The sequence below is a fragment of the Pyxicephalus adspersus genome, chromosome 5, assembly GCF_032062135.1.
Source record: "Pyxicephalus adspersus chromosome 5, UCB_Pads_2.0, whole genome shotgun sequence".
NCBI classification, from domain to species: domain Eukaryota; kingdom Metazoa; phylum Chordata; class Amphibia; order Anura; family Pyxicephalidae; genus Pyxicephalus; species Pyxicephalus adspersus.
The window spans coordinates 81,700,440-81,719,418 of record NC_092862.1 but is presented as its reverse complement, the minus strand read 5'-3'; the positions used below and the strand labels follow the sequence as shown (position 1 = coordinate 81,719,418).

The 18,979-nt window shown below is 40.3% G+C and overlaps 1 protein-coding gene across 4 annotated transcripts in view; it reads right to left on the bottom strand.

Annotated features, from left to right (window-relative positions):
* COL15A1 (collagen type XV alpha 1 chain) overlaps positions 1–18,979 on the bottom strand; it is a 493,232-nt gene that overhangs the window by 97,352 nt on the left and 376,901 nt on the right. For all 4 annotated transcript variants that reach the window (XM_072411944.1, XM_072411942.1, XM_072411943.1 and 1 more), the window contains one exon: positions 1,601–1,657. In XM_072411944.1, the coding sequence (XP_072268045.1) occupies positions 1,601–1,657 (57 nt within the window). The remainder of the gene's footprint in view (positions 1–1,600; positions 1,658–18,979) is intronic.

Sequence of the window (18,979 nt, the reverse complement as noted above, 5' to 3'; positions counted from 1 at the left end):
CTTTTCTGGTAATAGGTAAGGAGTACTATGCACTCATTCCTCACCCATCTAATAAAGGAGACTTCCATATAAGCTTTCTGGTCCTAGACACCCACAACACAGGTTCAAGTTTTGGGGAATGTGGACCTCTCCTTACCACAGTTGGGAGAGGCAAGGGTCTGAGTATTCCATAGGAAATGGGTTACATTTTGGCAAACCAGATTCCAGGGCATTTGGTATGGATAGAAAGGGGGCACACACAAGTCCGGAACTTATAAAATGATCTGGTTTTAATAGCCGGGGGGGGGAATAGCCATTCTCTTTTTCTATTTTTTTAATTTTAAAAAATCACTACAGTTTAAACACATCCTAAAGACATAGAATACATGTTATTTACATTATATATCTATACATTATATGTCTAGAGATTTTGACTTCAGATTGACTAAAGATTGACTTAAGAAAAAAAAACATTGTATCTAAAAGCATTGGGGGTGGAATAGGAGACATGCCAATTAACCCCTTGATTACTAAATAATCATAAAATATTAATAAAATCTCCAATAGAATTCCTGACCCTACCCTCTCCCCCCTTCCCTCAATACTATGTTCAGGGTCTTTGCAAACACATGAATATTTGATAGTCAGCAAAACCCAGCATTGAAAACCCAGCTCTCTTGCAGCCAGGTTTATTGAAGGTTGCAGATAAAATAACAAAACAGAAAAAGAAAACCTTGCTCCTCACACAGCCTGCCTGTCTGTGTCTCCAAACAGAGCTGAACTCACACAGTCCACCTGTCTGTGTCTCCAAACAGAGCTCAACTCTCACACAGACCCCTGTCTGTGTCTCTCCAAGCCAAGCTGACAGACTGAGCTCCTGGCTCTGTTATATCCCAACCCTCAGTGCTTCTTCATTAATTATCTCACAGGTGAGAGTCTTCCACCTGCTACTTCACACAGGAGAGGAATCTTGGGCAAATATACCTCACAGAAAAGAGGAATCCTGGGCAAATATATCTCCCTTCCACCTCCAATCCTGCCTTGGTGTCTAAATATATATACATATATATCTCAATTCTGCTTTCACTTTAACAAACTTTGCATGCTTTTTTTCCCAGTGAATTCCATTTGAATCCCAGTGATTCCCAATATATTCCCAGCAAAACAATTAAAAATAAGTTTAATTTCCCCTAAAATCAACATATTTCTTTAAAATTTGATAAGAGTTTTCAAGTCAAATATTACCTAGGAGAATATTTTCTACTCCAGATGTGTATATGCTTTCAATGAATTATATAAATTCTATAGTATATATTACAGACCTGCAAAGCAGACCTGAAAAACCACAGTAAGGTTGCATCCAGGGACCAAAATTTTGTGCTTGGCGTTCAGCTTTATTGTAAAGGTATTCCTTTTTCCATTGGTTTCTAAAATCTACTGGCTGTTTACATTAAAGATTTGACATCCTGTGAAACTTTTGTTAAAAATATAGGTAAGAATTTAGCAATCTATGAAAATAAATGTATATTCACTACAAACAGATACGGGGATAAATGATAGCTTATGAATGAGAGAAGCACTTTAGTAACAAAGTGTTATTTAAATAATAAAAATGACTTACGTGACCAGAAATTGCAGGCAGTGGACTATCAGCAGGAAGGGAAATCAAGTCTCCAAGCTAAAATAAAAGATTGAAATAATTACTGAACCAATAATTCATAACCTGTCAGGTACCATCTAATTGAAAACGGTATAGCGTTATTCACACACACATTACAGAGGTATAGTGAACTTTGGATGTACATCTTTAAACTAATTAGGCTAGTTTAGCCCTATGATAGAACACTGGCTGTTATAAAATAGATATGTTTTATCACACATAAAGTGGACCTAGCATCAAACTTTTTTTTTACTTTAAGATAATGGGCCAGATTCATCAAGCAAAATCTGAAGTTCGTTTGAGCGTCCATATTTGCTATCCGGCATCCCGGCATACGCTGGTGTATTCTCTCGACATTTATCAACTGAAATAATGGTGCGCTGCAAGGCGCGCATGTCCGACAGCTTGACATTAGCGAGCTATATATATATATATATATATATATATATATATATATATATATATATATATATATATATATATATATGCTACTCTACAGTTACATAACATGTTTAAATATTTTTTAACAGATTTTTGTGATTTGATATTTAAAGTTTCTTATCAGTGATTTATGCCTAAGAAATACAGCCTACAATGAAAAATAAATTTCCATGCAAAAAACTGTACTGCTTTTTGCATGGAAATTTGGACGGAATTAGACTGCTAGGGATGCAAATGACAGACGAATACAGACAGTGACACAGGAGGAGAGGACCCTGCCCCGAAGAGCTTACAATCTAGGAGGTGGGGGAAGTAACACAAAATAGGAGGGGAGATATGTAGTGTAGTAGTGAGAAGTAGTGACGGTTTCAAAAGACAGAAAAAAATGGGTTTTGAGTGCTCTTTTAAATGAGCAGAAAGTAGGAGCAAGCTGAAGAGGACGAGGAAGACTGCTCCAGAGAGTTGAGGCAGCTCTAGAAAAGTCTGTGAGCAGTGCGTGTGATGAGGTTATGAGTGAGGAAGTCAGTTGTAGGTCATCGGAGGGGCGGAGAGAGCGGCTGGGGAAGTATTTTTTTAACAGGTCAGAAAGGTAAGGGGGACAAGAACTGTGGAAGGATTTGAAGGCAAAGCACAGGAACTTGAATTTGACACTAAGGTGAAATGGAAGCCAGTGAAGAAAACTGCAAGAGATGCAGCAGAAGAGGAGCGGTGGCAAGAATGGATTATAGGAGTCTAGTTGCAGGGTTCATAATAGATTGTAGAGGAGAAAGTCGGGTGGAATACCAGGAGGAGGATGTTACCGTAGTCCAGACGAAGGATGATAGGAGCGTGTACAAGGAGTTTGGTGGTCTCTGGGGATAGGTAGGGTCAGATTTTGAAGATGGTGTGTAGGAGAGAGTGACAGGGCCTAGAAATGTTCTGAATATGGGGGTAAATGAGAGGGCAGAATCAAAGGTGATGCCAAGACAACGTGCCTGAGGGGAGGGATGAATAACAGTGTTCTTAACAGTTAGGAATATGTCAGGGGGAGATTTGGAATTTGAGGGGAGGCAGATGATGAGTTCTGTTTTATCCAGGATGAGTTTCAGGAATTGGTCAAACATCTATAATGAGATGGCTGACAGGCAGCATGAGACCTTATCCAGGACAGAAGGAGACAAGTCAGGGGTGGACAGATAGATTTGAGTGTTATCAGCATACAGATACTGTACACCAAAGGGGGATACCGAGAGAGGAGGTGTACAGAGAAAGGAGAACTGGTCCAAGGACTGACCCTTGGGGAACACGAACAGGAAGGAGAGTGGGAGAGGAGGAATTACCATTAAAATAAACTTGAAAGGAGTGGTCAGACAGATTGGAATCAAACGAAGAGAGAGCAGTGTCACTGATACCAATGAAGCGCAAGATTTGTATTAGAAGAGGGTGATCAACAGTGTCAAAAGCAGAGGAAATATCAAGGAGAAAGAGGAGAAAAAAGTTGCCTTGAGACTTAGCTCTGATGGGGTCGTTGGCCACTTTGGTAAGGATCGCTGGAAAACCAGACTGGATAGGGTCAAGGAGAGAGTTGGTGCTCAGGTAATCAGTGAGTCTTTTGTAGACAATGCGCTCAAGAAGTTTTGAAACATATGGTAGAAGGGAGATAGGATGGTAGCTAGAAGGTAGGGAGGGGTCTAGTGAGGGTTTCTTCGGGATAGGGGGAATTATGGACTGTTTGAAAGTGGATGTGTTCAAATGTTTCAAACATATACTGTATATTAGCTTAGAAATAGGCATATTTTTATATGACCTTATATTTTCAGGTTTGGAAAGAGTTAAATGATTTCAGCTGTTTACATAAGAGCTTAGCTAATAGCTTACGATTCCTGACTCGAGGATCTGCCTGGTTATAAATCTCTGAGTAATCTGGCGGGTGAGACCTCGCTTTTGCCAGTGTACTAGATCATCCACCCACGTTCTTGTTTGCTTCTATAGATATATATCTATATATATATTTTTTATTTACATATATCTATATACATATATAGAAATAAATTCATGTAAAGATATCTCTGATAAATTTATAAATACATATAAATATAGTATAAAAATATGAAAAGATATAAATATTTATAAGTATATATGTCTTTTCATTTTTAGGCTAGATCTACATGGACTGTTTTAAAAACGCATGTAAATGTTTCTGCCACAAAAAAGCTTCCATTAAAAACAATTGGGTTTTTAGTAGTGTAGTGTTTTTAGCAGGACTTTGGAATCTGGAAGCCCCCTTTAATAAGAAGACTCATAATCTCCGCCATCCAACCCTGGGGAATGAGTACAGGGGTACAAAAAAAACCCTTACTTATTCCCTGAAAGAGTAAAAAATATGTGTAAAATATAAGAGAAAGCTTTACATAGTTACATAGTAGATTAGGTTGAAAAAAGAGATAGGTCCATCAAGTTCAAACCACTAGAGAAATAAACATATCCCAGATATAAAACACTATAAGACATAGTTGGTTCAGAGGAAGGCAAAAAAAACCCTGGTACAATTTGCTTCAACAGGGGAAAAAAATTCCTTCCTAAATCCATACTTTAAAGCCTTAATACCCAGTTACATTCTCAGCTTTTAAAAAACATCCAGCTTTTTCTTAAAGCAATGTATAGTAGTTGCTAAAACTACTTCCTGAGGGAGCTGATTCCACATTTTCACAGACCTTACAGTGACGAATCCCTTCCTTATCCAGAGCTTAAACTTCTTTTCCTCCAGATGCAAGGAGTGCCCTCTTGTTCTTTGTAATGATCTCAAAGTGAATAATGGGGAAGAGAGTTCTCTATATGAACCGTTTATATATTTATACAGGGTGATCATATCCCCCTTAAACGTCTCTTCTCAAGGGAGAATTGATTCAGTTCAGCTAATCTCTCCTCATAGCTGCGCTACTCCATTGCTTTTATTAATTTAGTTGCCCTTCTCTGCACTCTCTCCAATTCGACAATGTTCTTTTTGTGAACTGGTGCCAAAAACTGGACTGCATATTCCAGATGTGGTCTGACCAATGCTTTGTACAGGGGCAGGATAATGTCTCCATCTCTGTAGTCTATTCCTCTTTTAATACAAGAAAGTACTTTACAAGCTTTATATATTGCAGCTTGGCATTGCATGCTGTTATTAGGTCTATGATCTACCAGATCCTTTTCCGTTTCTGACCTCCCCATATGTATTCCTCCTAGACAGTATGAAGCATGCATGTTGTTAGCTCCCAACCCTGGGCTACACCACTAATAACCTTACACCATTCAGAGTATGAATCATTAATTACAACTCTCTGAATGGGATCTTTAAGCCAGTTCTCTATCCATTTACAGATTGACTTTTCTAAACCTCGACCCTAACTTGCATATTTTTTTTTTTAACATTCTTTATTTTTATTTTATTGGGAAAAAAGAACACAATACATAAAAACCACATAGATAGAAACAATAAAATCTCAGAGTAAGACAAAACTGAACAATGGTAAGTATGGGGAAACAAAGACCGGTGCATTGCATATATCACATAGCCATTTCTTCTTTAATAGTATGTTCAAATTTGCCAAAGCATGCCAGCAAGTCTTTCCTAGTAAAGGGAGCATCCCCCTCCTCCCCCTCACTGCCACTGCTAGAAGCAGCCCCCCTCCTGAGGGGGGATGCTGCTGTGCTCCTGTGTCCCTTGTTAGCCTGCACAGTCAGGCAGACAGACGTGGTGTCCTCTGAGTCGTGCTGCAGCAGCTCCCCTCTAGACCCCCCACTGATCGGAGGTTACTCACAGCTGGAAGAAGAGCTGGTATGCAAGTCCTGTGGAGAGCCGAGAGGAGCACTTGGTGATGAAGGCGCCATCTTGGGGGGAGGGGAATCCTCTGATGTTTCCTCCAAAGAGCCGGTTTTATGGAAGAAGGAGCCGATTTCACGTGGCCGAGGTATGTCTCCCTGCTGCCTGACACTGCGCTGTGATCTGCGTCCCATTTTAATGCTGGAGAGCTGTGATATGATAGCCGTATGCAGGGTGCTGGACTGGGAGCCTGAAGGAGAGTGTCTTACCCGTCCACGCACATGCGCAGTCCCCCCTAACTTGCATATTAACCGTCAGTGGGGTACAGTGTCAAATGCTTTAGCAAAGTCCAGGTACGCTATATCAACTGCTATTCCATTGTCTACCTGTTTACTTACTTCCTCATAAAAAGAGATAAATTTGTTTGACAACTTTTGCCTTTCTTGAAGCCATGCTGGCTATAATATTATATTCTAGCAGAAACTCTTCTATGTGGCTCTTTATCAAACTCTCTAAGACCTTTCCAACTATGGATGTTAAACTAATGGGTCTGTAGTTACCTGGTAATGACTTTGCTCCCTTTTTGAAGATAGGAACCACAATCGGTATTGCCAGTGAATAAAAAGTCTCTAGAAAGTAGAAACAATGGCTTTGAAATAACTGAGCTCAGCTCTTTGAGGACACGTGGATGTAATCCATCAGGTCCTGGTGCTTTGTCAACCTTAATTTTTCCCAGCTGTTTCTCAGTCATATCAATTGTGAGCCATTGTGACTCATTTGAGGCAGTGACATTGCTATTATGAATTTGGACTTGAGCTCTGCCATTTTCTTTCGTGTACACAGAGCTAAAAAGAAGTGTTTAGTAAATATGCATTGTCTTTATCCCCAGTTACCAGCCAAGGGACATCCTTGAAGGGGCCTACATGCTCAGATCTGATCTTTTTGCTATTAATATATTTGAAACATTTTTTGGGGTTTGTCTTACTTTTCTTGGCAATCTGTGTTTTCTTTTTTAAGTTTTGCACATTTTATTTCCTTTTAACATCTTTTGTTATATTCTTTATAGGTTTCAAATGATTTTTATATTTTTGGAATGCCCTTTTCTTGTTCCTTATGGCTTTTTTAACATCAGCTGTAAGCCACATAGGTTTTAATTTTAGCCTCTTGAACTTACTACCCATTGGAATATATCTTTCAGCTTGGTTTTGTAGAACAGACTTGAAACATTCTCATTTCTGTTTTGTTTTCTTTGAGGACAATATTGTCTCCCAGTCCAAGTCACAGAGAGCCGCCCTTAATAATGGAAAATTTGATCTCTTAAAATTAAATGCTTTTATCTTTCCTGTTTACAGCTTACATTAAATGAAATCATATTATGGCCACTGCTACCCAGATTCTCTTTTATTTGTACATTTGTTATAAGCTCTGCATTGTTAGAAAGAACTGGTTCCAGCAGAATATCATTTACAGCTGGGGCTTCTAAAAACTGTACCATAAAATTATCTTGTATTAAATTCACAAATTTCATCCCTTTTGTTGTTCCTGTAGTGCCATTACTCCAGTCAATGTCAGGGTAGTTGAAATCTCCCATAATTAAAACACTTCCACTTTTTGCTTCTTTTTCTATCTGTGCTGGTAATTGCTTTTCTATTTCTTCCTTAGCACTGGGGGGCCTATAGCAGACTCCAGTCATTAATTGTGTGTTGTTCAACCCCACATTCAATTCCACCCATATCGCCTCAACCTCATCGCTTGTTCCCTTCGCAATTTCTTCTTTCACATTCACTTTAAGATCACTTCTCACATACAGATAGATACCACCACCCTTGCGTTTGACTTTACCAGGAATATTGACAGCCCAGTCATGCGAAGAACAAAGCCAGGATTCAGCAATACCAACTAAGATATTTCTCCTCACTCATTAAGGCTTCCAACTCCCCTATCTTGTTTGCTGGACTTCTAGCATTGGTGAACAGGCTCTTTAAACCATTGCTGCTTTTACCATCATTGTTTGCCAAATAATTTTGTTTTTCAGTACAACTAGTACTGCACAAACCAATGTTTGTTTGTAACATGGGAAGCTCCTTACAATTATCCATAATCCTCCCCCCAACTATCCCCAATCCACCCTCCACTAGTGTCTGACCCCTGACTAACCTTTCTGCCACCTTATTTGACTGTCCCACCCCCCTGTGTCCTAGTTTAAATATCCCTCCACCATTCCCCTAAATCTTTCCCCTAGCACAACAGACCCCCTTTCATTTAGGTGCAAACCATCTCTGGCATACAGGTTGTACCCCAATGAAAAGTCAGCTTAAGACTTAAGGACTTAAGCTATGCGTTTAGCTGCCTAAGCTCCCTATGCCTTTCCTGTGTTATTCCAGGGAATATAGCCTTGGAGGTCCTTTTCTTCAGCTTCAAACCTAGTTCCCTAAACTGATTTTTAAGGATCCACCATCTTCCATTTATATTGTCATTGGTTGCAACATGGACCAAGACAGCTGGGTCCTGTCCAGCCCCTCCCAGTAGTTTGTCCACTCGGTCCACCACATGCCGAGCCCTGGCCCTGGAGACAGCAAACCATTCAGGTGAAGGGATCCGGGCGACACACTATTCTATCAGTCCTCCTGATGATAGAATCCCCTATGACTACCAATTGTATTTTCCTTCCTGCATTTCCCTCTCCACCACAACTAGATGTGCTGCTCTCCTGGCTGTTAGGGGTAGCAGTAACTTCTAGAGTTGCCACTTCTGGGTCTGTCACCTGCACATCTTCACATAACTTTGCAAACATGTTGGGGTGCTCAAACACAGGGCTGGCCTTCCTTTCCTGGGAGCCCTTACCACTCCCTCAAGTTACATTAACCCAACTCCCTACATGCTCATCCTGATAAACCTCTCCACCCTCCACATCTAAGCCATTACCTGCCTGCTCAGTGAGCAGGAGACCCCTCTCAAGGATATCCAGTGATTTCAGTGTTGCAATGTGCTCCTCCAGCTCTCTGCGAGATACCAGAAAGGCGACTTGCACACATCTGTCACAGCAGTATTCACCTAGGAGCTGTTGCTCCATTTGTGCATTCATGTGACAGACTGTGCACTGAACCAAACTTTCCACCTTGCTACCACTCATTTTCCCAGTAACAATGTTTGTTTACAAGGAGTTATAAACGTTTACGTACAGTTTGTGGTTACTATAAAGATTAAACTCCTTTTGTTTTCACAAGCCAAACAGTGAGCAAGCCAGCCAAACAGTGAGCAAGCCTTTAATGTTAAAGTAATTTATTACATGTGTGTGTTTAGTGTAACTTTTAAACCGTGTTTGTGTGTGTTTTTTTTTTTTTTATTTTGTTTTTTTTTCTCATCTACATGTGCACGCGAACTGTGTTCTATCAGTTGAAAACGCCTGCCATTTTTGGTAAATTTTTTTTTATGTTATTTGTTTTGCTTCATGTGCACTCATGTATGTACACACATGCATATATGTATGTATGTATTTATAATTTGAGTACATATAAAAGAGAAAATATAGGAAGAAAAAGGCAAAGAGGGTTTTTATTTTTATCATCATGGATGATATTGCTTCTGGGTCCACCTTTATGTGCTTCCACTACCAAGCTGATGTGAGCAAGTAAATATATAGTGGGCCAAGGTCTAAAATGGCATTCACACCTGCATAAACACCATGAAAGGCTGTAAAAGCAATAAAACATGTTTGGCACAAAGTGTATTTTTCTCTGGAAATTTTATATATTAGTACTATTTGAATTATGTAAATACCTAAAAAATGCATACAATCCAGTATTTAACCACCTTGCCGGTATGCCCGACCTTCATACGGGCAAAAAAAAAATGGCTAGGATGGTTAACCCCGTAATTTTGTCACATCCTTACCTCCATGGTCCCGCTGTGCACATCCAGCGGGACAATGGAGAATCTAGACCTCAGTGTAACGCTCAGGTGGTTAATGAGCAAAATTAAGTTGAGCAACAACAGAACATCTGTTTATTTCTAACAGGAAGAGAAAAATTGCTTGACCCTGCTTGTGAGCTTGTCAATAAATGTTGTGCTTGGCAACCTGGACTTCCTTCCATCACCATCAGGTGTGCTAGCGTGAGTATGGAACTTGAGCTGGACAGCTATCTGACAACCTGTTTTACTCTGTGAACAGAGGAGTTTAAAATAGTGCAGCAAATCAACCTGAGTAAAGTATGTTAAAGGATAACCACAGCTCATTCAAATGTCAGACTATTAAAAAAAAAATAAAAGAAATAAAAATCATTAAAATGTATTTATAAAAGGAATATATACATAATACATTAAAATAACAATATGGGACTCCGGCGCCTCGTAAGCTGCCAGCATGCATTAGCGGCTCCCACTCACCTCAGGGATTTCCGCATACAAAGCCGGCACTTCCTTCACTGACTCGCCCGCAGCGGTTCCTCTGATCAACGGTGCCTGGATGGACAGGTTTCTGGAGCACTCCTCCATCGCTAATAGCCAGGATTCCATAGGGAAAAAAGAAAAGCAGCGGGCTACGCCTTCCAAGATGGCCACCGCTCCAGCACCATCCCAAGCATCAGGCACTGCTTCCTCTCAGGTAAACCTTGCTGAACACGCAGAACTCTCTCATCCTACTCAGGTAGCAGATGCAGTAGCTGCATTGCTTAAACCTACACTGCAGGAGGCCATTGATGCTGCAGTTCACAAGGGCATTCAATCATTGAGAAAGGATCTGTGTAAACAATCTCAACATTTAGATGCTGCTGAACAGCGGATTACTCTGGTGGAGGATGATGTCTCCTCCACTTGAGCTACTATTTCTGCCTCGGAAGCTAAAGCTCAAGCGCTACAAGATAAAATAGAGGATTTAGAAAATAGGTCTCGGCGCAATAAACTGTGTATTATAGGTCTCCCAGAAAGTGTTAAACCATCACAACTACTTGAGGTATGCACTACCATTATACCGCAATTACTGGGTCTTCACATTGACTGCAGAGTGGAACGTGCTCATAGACTGGGCTCCATTCGCAAAGAGGCTTCCATTTCCCGGCCAGTGCTGGTGGCATACTCTTATTATACTGATAGAAAGCGCATTCTTCAATCTTTTCGCAACCAGCGTCATCTACAATTTGAGGGTGCTTCCTTGCTCATATTTGCAGACTATTCTGCAGAAGTTTCATGTAAAAGGTGAAGCTTTCAGCAAGTATGTTCGATTTTATATAGACACAAGTTGCGCTTTACACTGGCATATCCTGCCGTCCTTCATTTTTCCGATGTTCAGGGGCGCAAATATTTTCTTACTTCTGCTGAGAAAGCAGAAAGTCTGGTGCATACTCTGCTTTCTGATACGGCATCTACCCCATCTGAAAAATCATATAATTCCCCACCACGTTCTGCAGCACACTCTTCAATAGCACCATCAACAAAGAAGATCCGTGATGCCCACCGTTCTGAATTGATATCCGAAGGCGAGATAAATTGGAAGAACTCTACTCTGCTTTCAAGTGTTCTTTTTCTTTTTGAAATTGCACCTTTATGATTCCCACTTTATGAGGTGTGAGCCTGCCTCCGGTGATCTTGCAATATTTTTTAAATATGCAAGTAACTTTGTCCACTTTTTGTTGCTCAACGAGGAAAAAAGGAAAGTCATTTTCTGAAGTTGTTGGTCTTTTCCCCTGTGTTTCCCTGGTGTTTTCCCCGTTTTGATATTATTATTATTATTAGGGAACACTCACTTCACATGGTTTCACAGCCGCTATGATCAAATGCTTACTGTAGATGGCCTGCTCATCTCAGGTTATATATGTTTGTCATGCTAATTATATGAAAAATGTACTGGTATGTTCTAATGCTACGATCTTTCACACTGCCTGTATTGATAGTGCTGCTGCTACAACATGGCTGGTTTATTTTCTGTATAAATGATTCCTGCTTATGTATACAATGCGCTTGATCTCATGGAATGTTAAGAGTTTGCGTTCCCCTAATAAGCGCATGTCTGTTCTACGACATTTAAAAAGGATTGAGGGCAGACATTGTGTTGTTACAGGAAACGCATTTAGGCAGTAATGATTTCTATAGAATGAAGAAGCTATGGGTAGGCGAAGTTTATGGTTCACCTTCTGATGACCGAAAGGCAGGAGTGATGATTTTGTTCCATAAGTCTTTTTCTAGGAAGGTTAAAATGGTACAAAGTGACTCTGAAGGTCGCTTTTTGAAAGTACTTATACAACTCTATGACCATGTTCTGTCATTATACAATATATATGCACCTAATTCACCATCATCGTCTTTTTTTCAGGAGGTGTGCAGCTGGCTAGCCCAGGACCCTACTCCCTGTAAAATTATATGTGGTGATTTTAATTCGGTGATGTTGGATTCTGAGGATAAATGCTGTAAAGCTGCGTACACACTTCCAATTTTTGTCGTTGGAAAGGATCTTTCACGATCCTTTCCAACGACAAGGGAGTGCACAATGCATGAACGGCGCTGTACATACAGCACCGTTCATGCTCTATGGAGAGGGGAGGGGGAGAGCGACGGAGCGGCACCCTGCTGCGCGCTCTCCCCTTCCCTTTCATTAGGATCGGCTGTCGTCCATCGTCCGTGGATCCGGCAGGTCGGTCGTCCGGACGATGGACGACACCGACTGTACACACGGCAGATTTTCGCCCGATAATTGGCCGATGCCGATTATCGGGCGATAAAAATCTGACGTGTGTACGTAGCTTAACTCTGTCGCCGGGGCTGGATGATATGCACCTCATTATGTGTTATCAGATTTTGCCAATGCAATGTATTTGAATGATGTTTGGCGACAGCACTACCCACTAGAATGACAGTATACATTTGTCTCTCAAGTTCATTTGTTGCAGGCACATTTAGACTACCTATTTTGTACAGATGCTATTATGTAAAGGACCGAGTCACCAGAGGTACATACTATGGTGATCTCGGATCACCATTTCACTTGTGATAAGAGATCAATTCCCTAAAGGCGATTATGTTCCCTGGCGTTTTCCTTCTTTCCTGTCTAAAGACCCTGAATTCCAGGATGTTTTAACATCTGCATGGCTTGAGTATGTCCAACATAATGGCATTCATAGGAATGATCCAGTCCTGTTCTGGGAGGCGGGTAAGGCTTATTCGAGAAGTCAGGTAATTTCCTTTATGGTGAAGAGAAAAAAAGCCACTTTATCCCATTTCCTAACAGCACAACAGGAGCTCAGAATAGCACAAAAGGCATTAACTGATAATCCTACCCCTGATAAATTCCATTCCTGGCTTTCCCAATACGAACAGTTAAAGTGCAAGTATAAATCACTAGAATATCATAAATATGGCAATAAATCGGGCAAAATGTTGGCAAATCTGGTCCGCGCCAGTTACAAACCGACCTATAATTCCCATACTGTATACGCCCACAGGAGACGTGGTTACCTCCCCCAAAGAGGTGAATCACTGTCTAGTGCAATATTTTCAAAATTTGTATTCTCCTCTAGTAGCAGACATACAGGCCGGGGCAGCATTCCTTTCGGAAGTTGAACTACCCCAATTACAACAGAGCAACATTGATGCCCTTGACACGCCTATCACTTCAGACGTAATTTTGGTGACTATTTCAAATTTAAAAAACAGAAAAGCCCCAAGCCCTGATGGGTTCACCTCCGAATTTTTGTTGAAAGATGAGGTGGTAGATGATTTGCATGCGCTTTATACCAATCAATGGAAACGAGACATGTATTTTCGTTCCGGTCAAGAAGCTTATATAAAGCTTTTTTTGAAAAAAGATAAATACCCATGTGATCCGGACGCATATCGGCCAATTTTATTAGTGAATATAGATGCGAAAATATAAATATATCTAAAATTCTTGCAGATAGATTGGTATTGGCCGTTTACCATCCTCACTGTACAAATTGAATTATCCACCTTTGATAACTAAAATAAAAAAATAATTAAGAATGTGGGAGCATTTGCCCCTGTCATTTTTGGGCCGTTGCCATTTAATCAAGATGATGTCTTTCTCCAAACTGCTTTACCCCATGCAGACATTGCCTCTCTTACTGTCCCATACCGATGTCATTGCTGTTAATAAGGCTTTCACAAAATTTTTATGGAATGGCAAACACCCGAGAATATCTTTTCTAAATCTATATCTATATTTCTATATCTAAAATTATATCTGCCTAAGTCTAAGGGTGGTGTGGGATTTCCCAATATTAGACTTTACAATCTGGCTAGTATAGCCAGAAATGTTGTTGACTGGCTTAGAGATACATCTTGTTGCTCTAATGTACTTTTGGAAAGTGCAATGGCACATACTTGGAATCGATGTGCATTGTTACACTGTAAATTTTAAGATGTTCCTACTACTCTGCTTCATAATATTTTAAACAGAGATACAGTGGTTACATGGAAGGTGATCAGACAGAGATTTAAAGTGCCACTCTGCTTATCTCAGTATCTGCCCATATGTGGTAACCCCATGTTTCCTCAAGAAAGGAGGCTCAAGAGCATGCAGCTTTTGGTGTTTGGAAGCAAAGCGGATTAGTGAGGTACAGTGATCTATTCCATTCGGAGAATCATACCAAACTTTCCTTAACTGATATGCGGATTATGTATGATATTCTACAATGGGCACTTCATCCACTGTATTACAACCAGATTATGTCGTACCTCAGGTCACTAGTACTCAACTATGCAGAAATATTTCAGCCCAGTGGTTTCAATAAACTTTTATCACTATCTCCAATATTTACACCTATCTGTTGCCTGTTTTTACCAGGCCGTTATCAGTCTCTAATGTGAAATTGTGGCAGAAAGATTTTCCAGATCAGGATATAGTAGAATGTGCTTTACAAGGCTATCAAAAAATCAGGAAGAGTATTATCATGAGATATGGACGGAATCCCAAATCATGATTTTACATAGGGCTAACAAGGTATTAATATTGTTATTTTTTGTAGATAATTGAATTATGTTAAAACTAGTTGTACTCTTCTTATCAGTAAACTAATGTCCGCTTCCCTCCTTTTTGCCTTGAAACTCTCCCTTTCCTCTCTTCGGCTATTTATCTGTTCTCCTGACATGAATATCCTGTTTTAGAGAACCACAAGGACATTTGTCATGTCTACTAGTTCTCTGTAGTCATGCGATCATGCACTGATTATGCCTTTGAACTGGTATATAAGCTGTGTGCAAACAAAGTTTTGGGAGTGATCAAACTACATACTTGAGTTTTGTGTGTTACGCTTTCCCAGCGCTGTAAACAGAAGCCATCAGAGAGAGAGGGACAGCTGATCGGGGATCAGTAAGAGATTGCCTTAACAAATTGGTGTCAGAAGTGGGATATCTACATCTGACACCAAATTGGGACCAGGATCGGGTAAGTGGAAATTTTCCTATTTACCTCTGCCCTCCCCTGTGTCTCTGTAGATATCTTATGAACCTAAGCACTGTGTCAGTGTAAACTTCCTCATAGAAGGACTGGGTTAGGAAAAGATTTGGGAAATCATTTATTGAATTTGTGCACACTGGTGGCCTCTGTTTTAATGTATAGAGTATAAGAATTTCGGTGTCAATAATTTAGAAGTGTAAGAAATATTGTATATAAAATAAGTTTGTATACTAATCTGGTTGCCAAGGTGAGGTTGGGTCAATCCTCACTGCTGTGGTTGCCTCGAGCAAGCAGTAATGTGACCTAAGCTGCGTTTTGGCAAAGCGGTCCTGGGAACAGGGCGTCAGCGAGCACTGCAGCTGCCAACTTAACTAACAATAACTGTGTACAACCATCTGAAATTTATACTGTAATTTATACTGCAACAATAGGGAATACCCAAGGTAAGGGGAATTTCACAAAGGAGGAACAGCTCGCAGATTCACATAAAAAAATGTAAAGAAACGCATTAAAATCAGACATAAACAAAAACCCACAGCCATGTCACCCAGTGATGAGGATATTCCTTATAATATTTCAGGGGAAACTCCTGTTGATTTTGTTAACCGCAGGGCAGGAGTTTATGGAGTATAATGTATAATTTTGATTGCGGAGGTTATTTGGCTAATGATTGTCAGTTCCCAAAAAAAGAAAGAAGAGCAGCAGTGAGAATGCAGCAGCTGCATTCCAGCGTCCAGCAGCCCCTCCCTACCAGAAACACAAAATTTGCTGAATACTGAGGGAAATGAATTTCTAATTATTGCAAAAACACAAAGAAGAACACAAGATATCAGCCCTAGAAATACCATCTCCAGGTGGGACCACTGTGAAGCACTATCCCCTCATTACTGAACAACAATATCGAATTATGTGGGATCAAGTGCATATTGAATTTGTTAGGATTCATGGAGATAGAAAATCAATGGCTACAGCATTAGCGTGCAAACAGAAAGCAAGAGAAACAGTAAGTGATTATGTTCAAATGTTTAGGAAAGTGTGGAAGGAATAGGCAGATCTATACTTCGGAGGAGATTTGAATGTTGTTTGTGCACAGTCTCTGATTAATGGATTAATTCCTGAACATGCTAAAACTGCCAAAATGATTATCGATAATTGGAGCACATTACCCTTGCAGGATATAATGGGACAATTGTTAACTAAAGATGCAGCAGGATGTTTTGAAATAACTTAACTGTCAAAGCCCCATGTGCAGGGACTCCATTATGCAGGGAAACCCAGAGGGTACAGAGAAAGAGGTAGAGGCAGAAGAGGCAGACAGGACAGAAATGACAATAGAGGATATGGAAATGTTAGAAGGAATCAAGTATGTTTTGCCTGTGGACAGGAAGCTCATTGGGCCAGGGTCTGCCCTACACACCATCAGCAGTCAGTACAACAACAACCATATAGCGCGCCAATGCAGCCACATTCAGCTCAGCCCTGCCCCAATGTACCCCATACAATGGGGAGGCAAACCACATCAAGCATAGGGATGCCCACAGGAAGACTCCACCACTACTATGTTACAGATCCCTGACCAGGCTGATGAAAACCCAATAATCACATTAAAATTAGAGCAGTTCCAGATAGACTTCTTAGTAGACACTGGAGTGACTTGTTCTGTCCTCCGATGCTGGTCAGGTCCATCTTCACTTGGTGGGCCCTCTGTTGGTATAAACGGAGTCATCACCACTACAAGATGCACACTTTATATCCCCATATGTAGAGTACATGTAGAATACATTACACATCACTCATTCAAGGTATTAGAGACTTACAAGTATCACAAACAAATCACTGGACTTTTTAGGCACAGAATTTAAAATAAATGAAAATATAACTTTTCTTTTGGAAAGTTTAAAACACAGGTAAATGTTAACAATAATTACTACAAAATATATAAAAACAAATATATTTTCACATCATGGAAAGGTCTCATATAAGTCAGATGGAGTCTTTGACTTTTCTACGCGTTTCGCAGGTCTTTTATCCACTTCGTAGGTCTTTGTCCATTGGCAGACAGTCCATTGGGACTGCCTTGCCATGGACATAATTTGTGCTCCCTGTGTCCCTTGGGCGTCTTCCCCCCTCCTGTTAACTTCCGGTTCCGGTCTAGCGGCTGGCAATAACGGGGAATCTTCCTTTTCTACCCTGCACGTCTTTTCGGAGATGCATGTCAAACGTTATCTGTGTGAGGATTGCCTATAACATCACTTGAAAACACTTGTTCTTTCTTGTAACATTGCTTGAAAACACTTGTTCTCTCTGGTAAGATACTAGACCAATATATGCTTTAATAGTTTGTAAAGGCTGGTAAGGCGATTTCTTCCTGATCCCAGATCAGGTTCCCTCTCTATCGTGGGCTCTGTTTTCAACACGTTGGGAGCAGTGAATGACACACAAGCAGCTCAAGCATGTAGTTATATCACTTCTCAAAACTTTATTATCACATTGCAGTTTATATAGTCAGACAACAAGATGGAATACACTTAGTAGTTAGTCAATAACAAGAAACTTAATTAACAACTTCATTGAGCAAGATGTTTCAAGGTAAGAAGCCTCAAGGTAAGGATGGAGCAAATGTTGACCTACTGGAGGAGGATATAACTAGGTATAGACACAACTCAATTATCTGCAAAATATAGCAAAAAACACAAAAACTTAACTTCAAGACTCAGCAAAAGTACATTCCTTACATTTCCCTTCATACCTTTGTTCCTTTACATGCAAATAAACAGCCTCAGGTTCTTCAGCATACATAACTCGAGGAATCTGAATGATTCTTAATTTGCATATTGACAATAACAATTTTTCCAGGGAGTCATAGGTTTGACAGTTATTACAAAAGTTATACGGGTTATGAGATAAACGTATATCACTTTCAATAACCTTATTGTCATTATGGATATTGCTAAAGACTCTAAGCAGTATGCTGACTCAAGTGGAGACAGCAATCAAACAAGACGTTAACATATCCTGAGTACTATCCATATCAGATAGGCAAAAACTAGAACTAATATATATTTTTTCTTGGCAAGACGTTCCGAAAATGTCACCCCGGAAATCAGTCCAGTCACTATACTTAAGTCTTCGCCGGTGCATTGACAGGGTAGAGTAATTCTTTAGGTAATGACTTGATTGGAGACAAATGAAGGGCAAGTCTTGGGGGTGATAGTGGCAAGTTGTTGTTACCCATACAAGACAGAATACCATCAGGGCTCCAAAACTGCAGACAAGCATCTGGGCTGGTATTCGTGGATCAAGAAGCATCATTCTGGCGTTGGATCGGTGGTGCCTTTTTCACTCTTGAAGCATGTATCCAGGTGGGTCCTCCACTGATCAGCACAACTGTTCTAGTGAGGGCTTGTACGGTGACTGGAGGTCCAAAGGGTGGATCCAAGGATTTGTGCTTGTGCAGAGCATTAACCAACACTACGTCTCTGGGCTTGAATGGGTGCGTCGGTTGATTTGTAGGGAAAGGAAACGAAAGAGAGATATCTCCGTAGTTGCTGTTCAATTTTCCAATAAATTTAGCGGGTAATAAAATTAAAGGGTCTTTAGCCTAGGGGGTGTAAAAATTTTTCCCAATAAAATTTCAAAAGATGACAACTTAATAACTGGATTGGGTGTCATTCCTATTTCTGCTAGTACGGCTGGTAGGTATTAG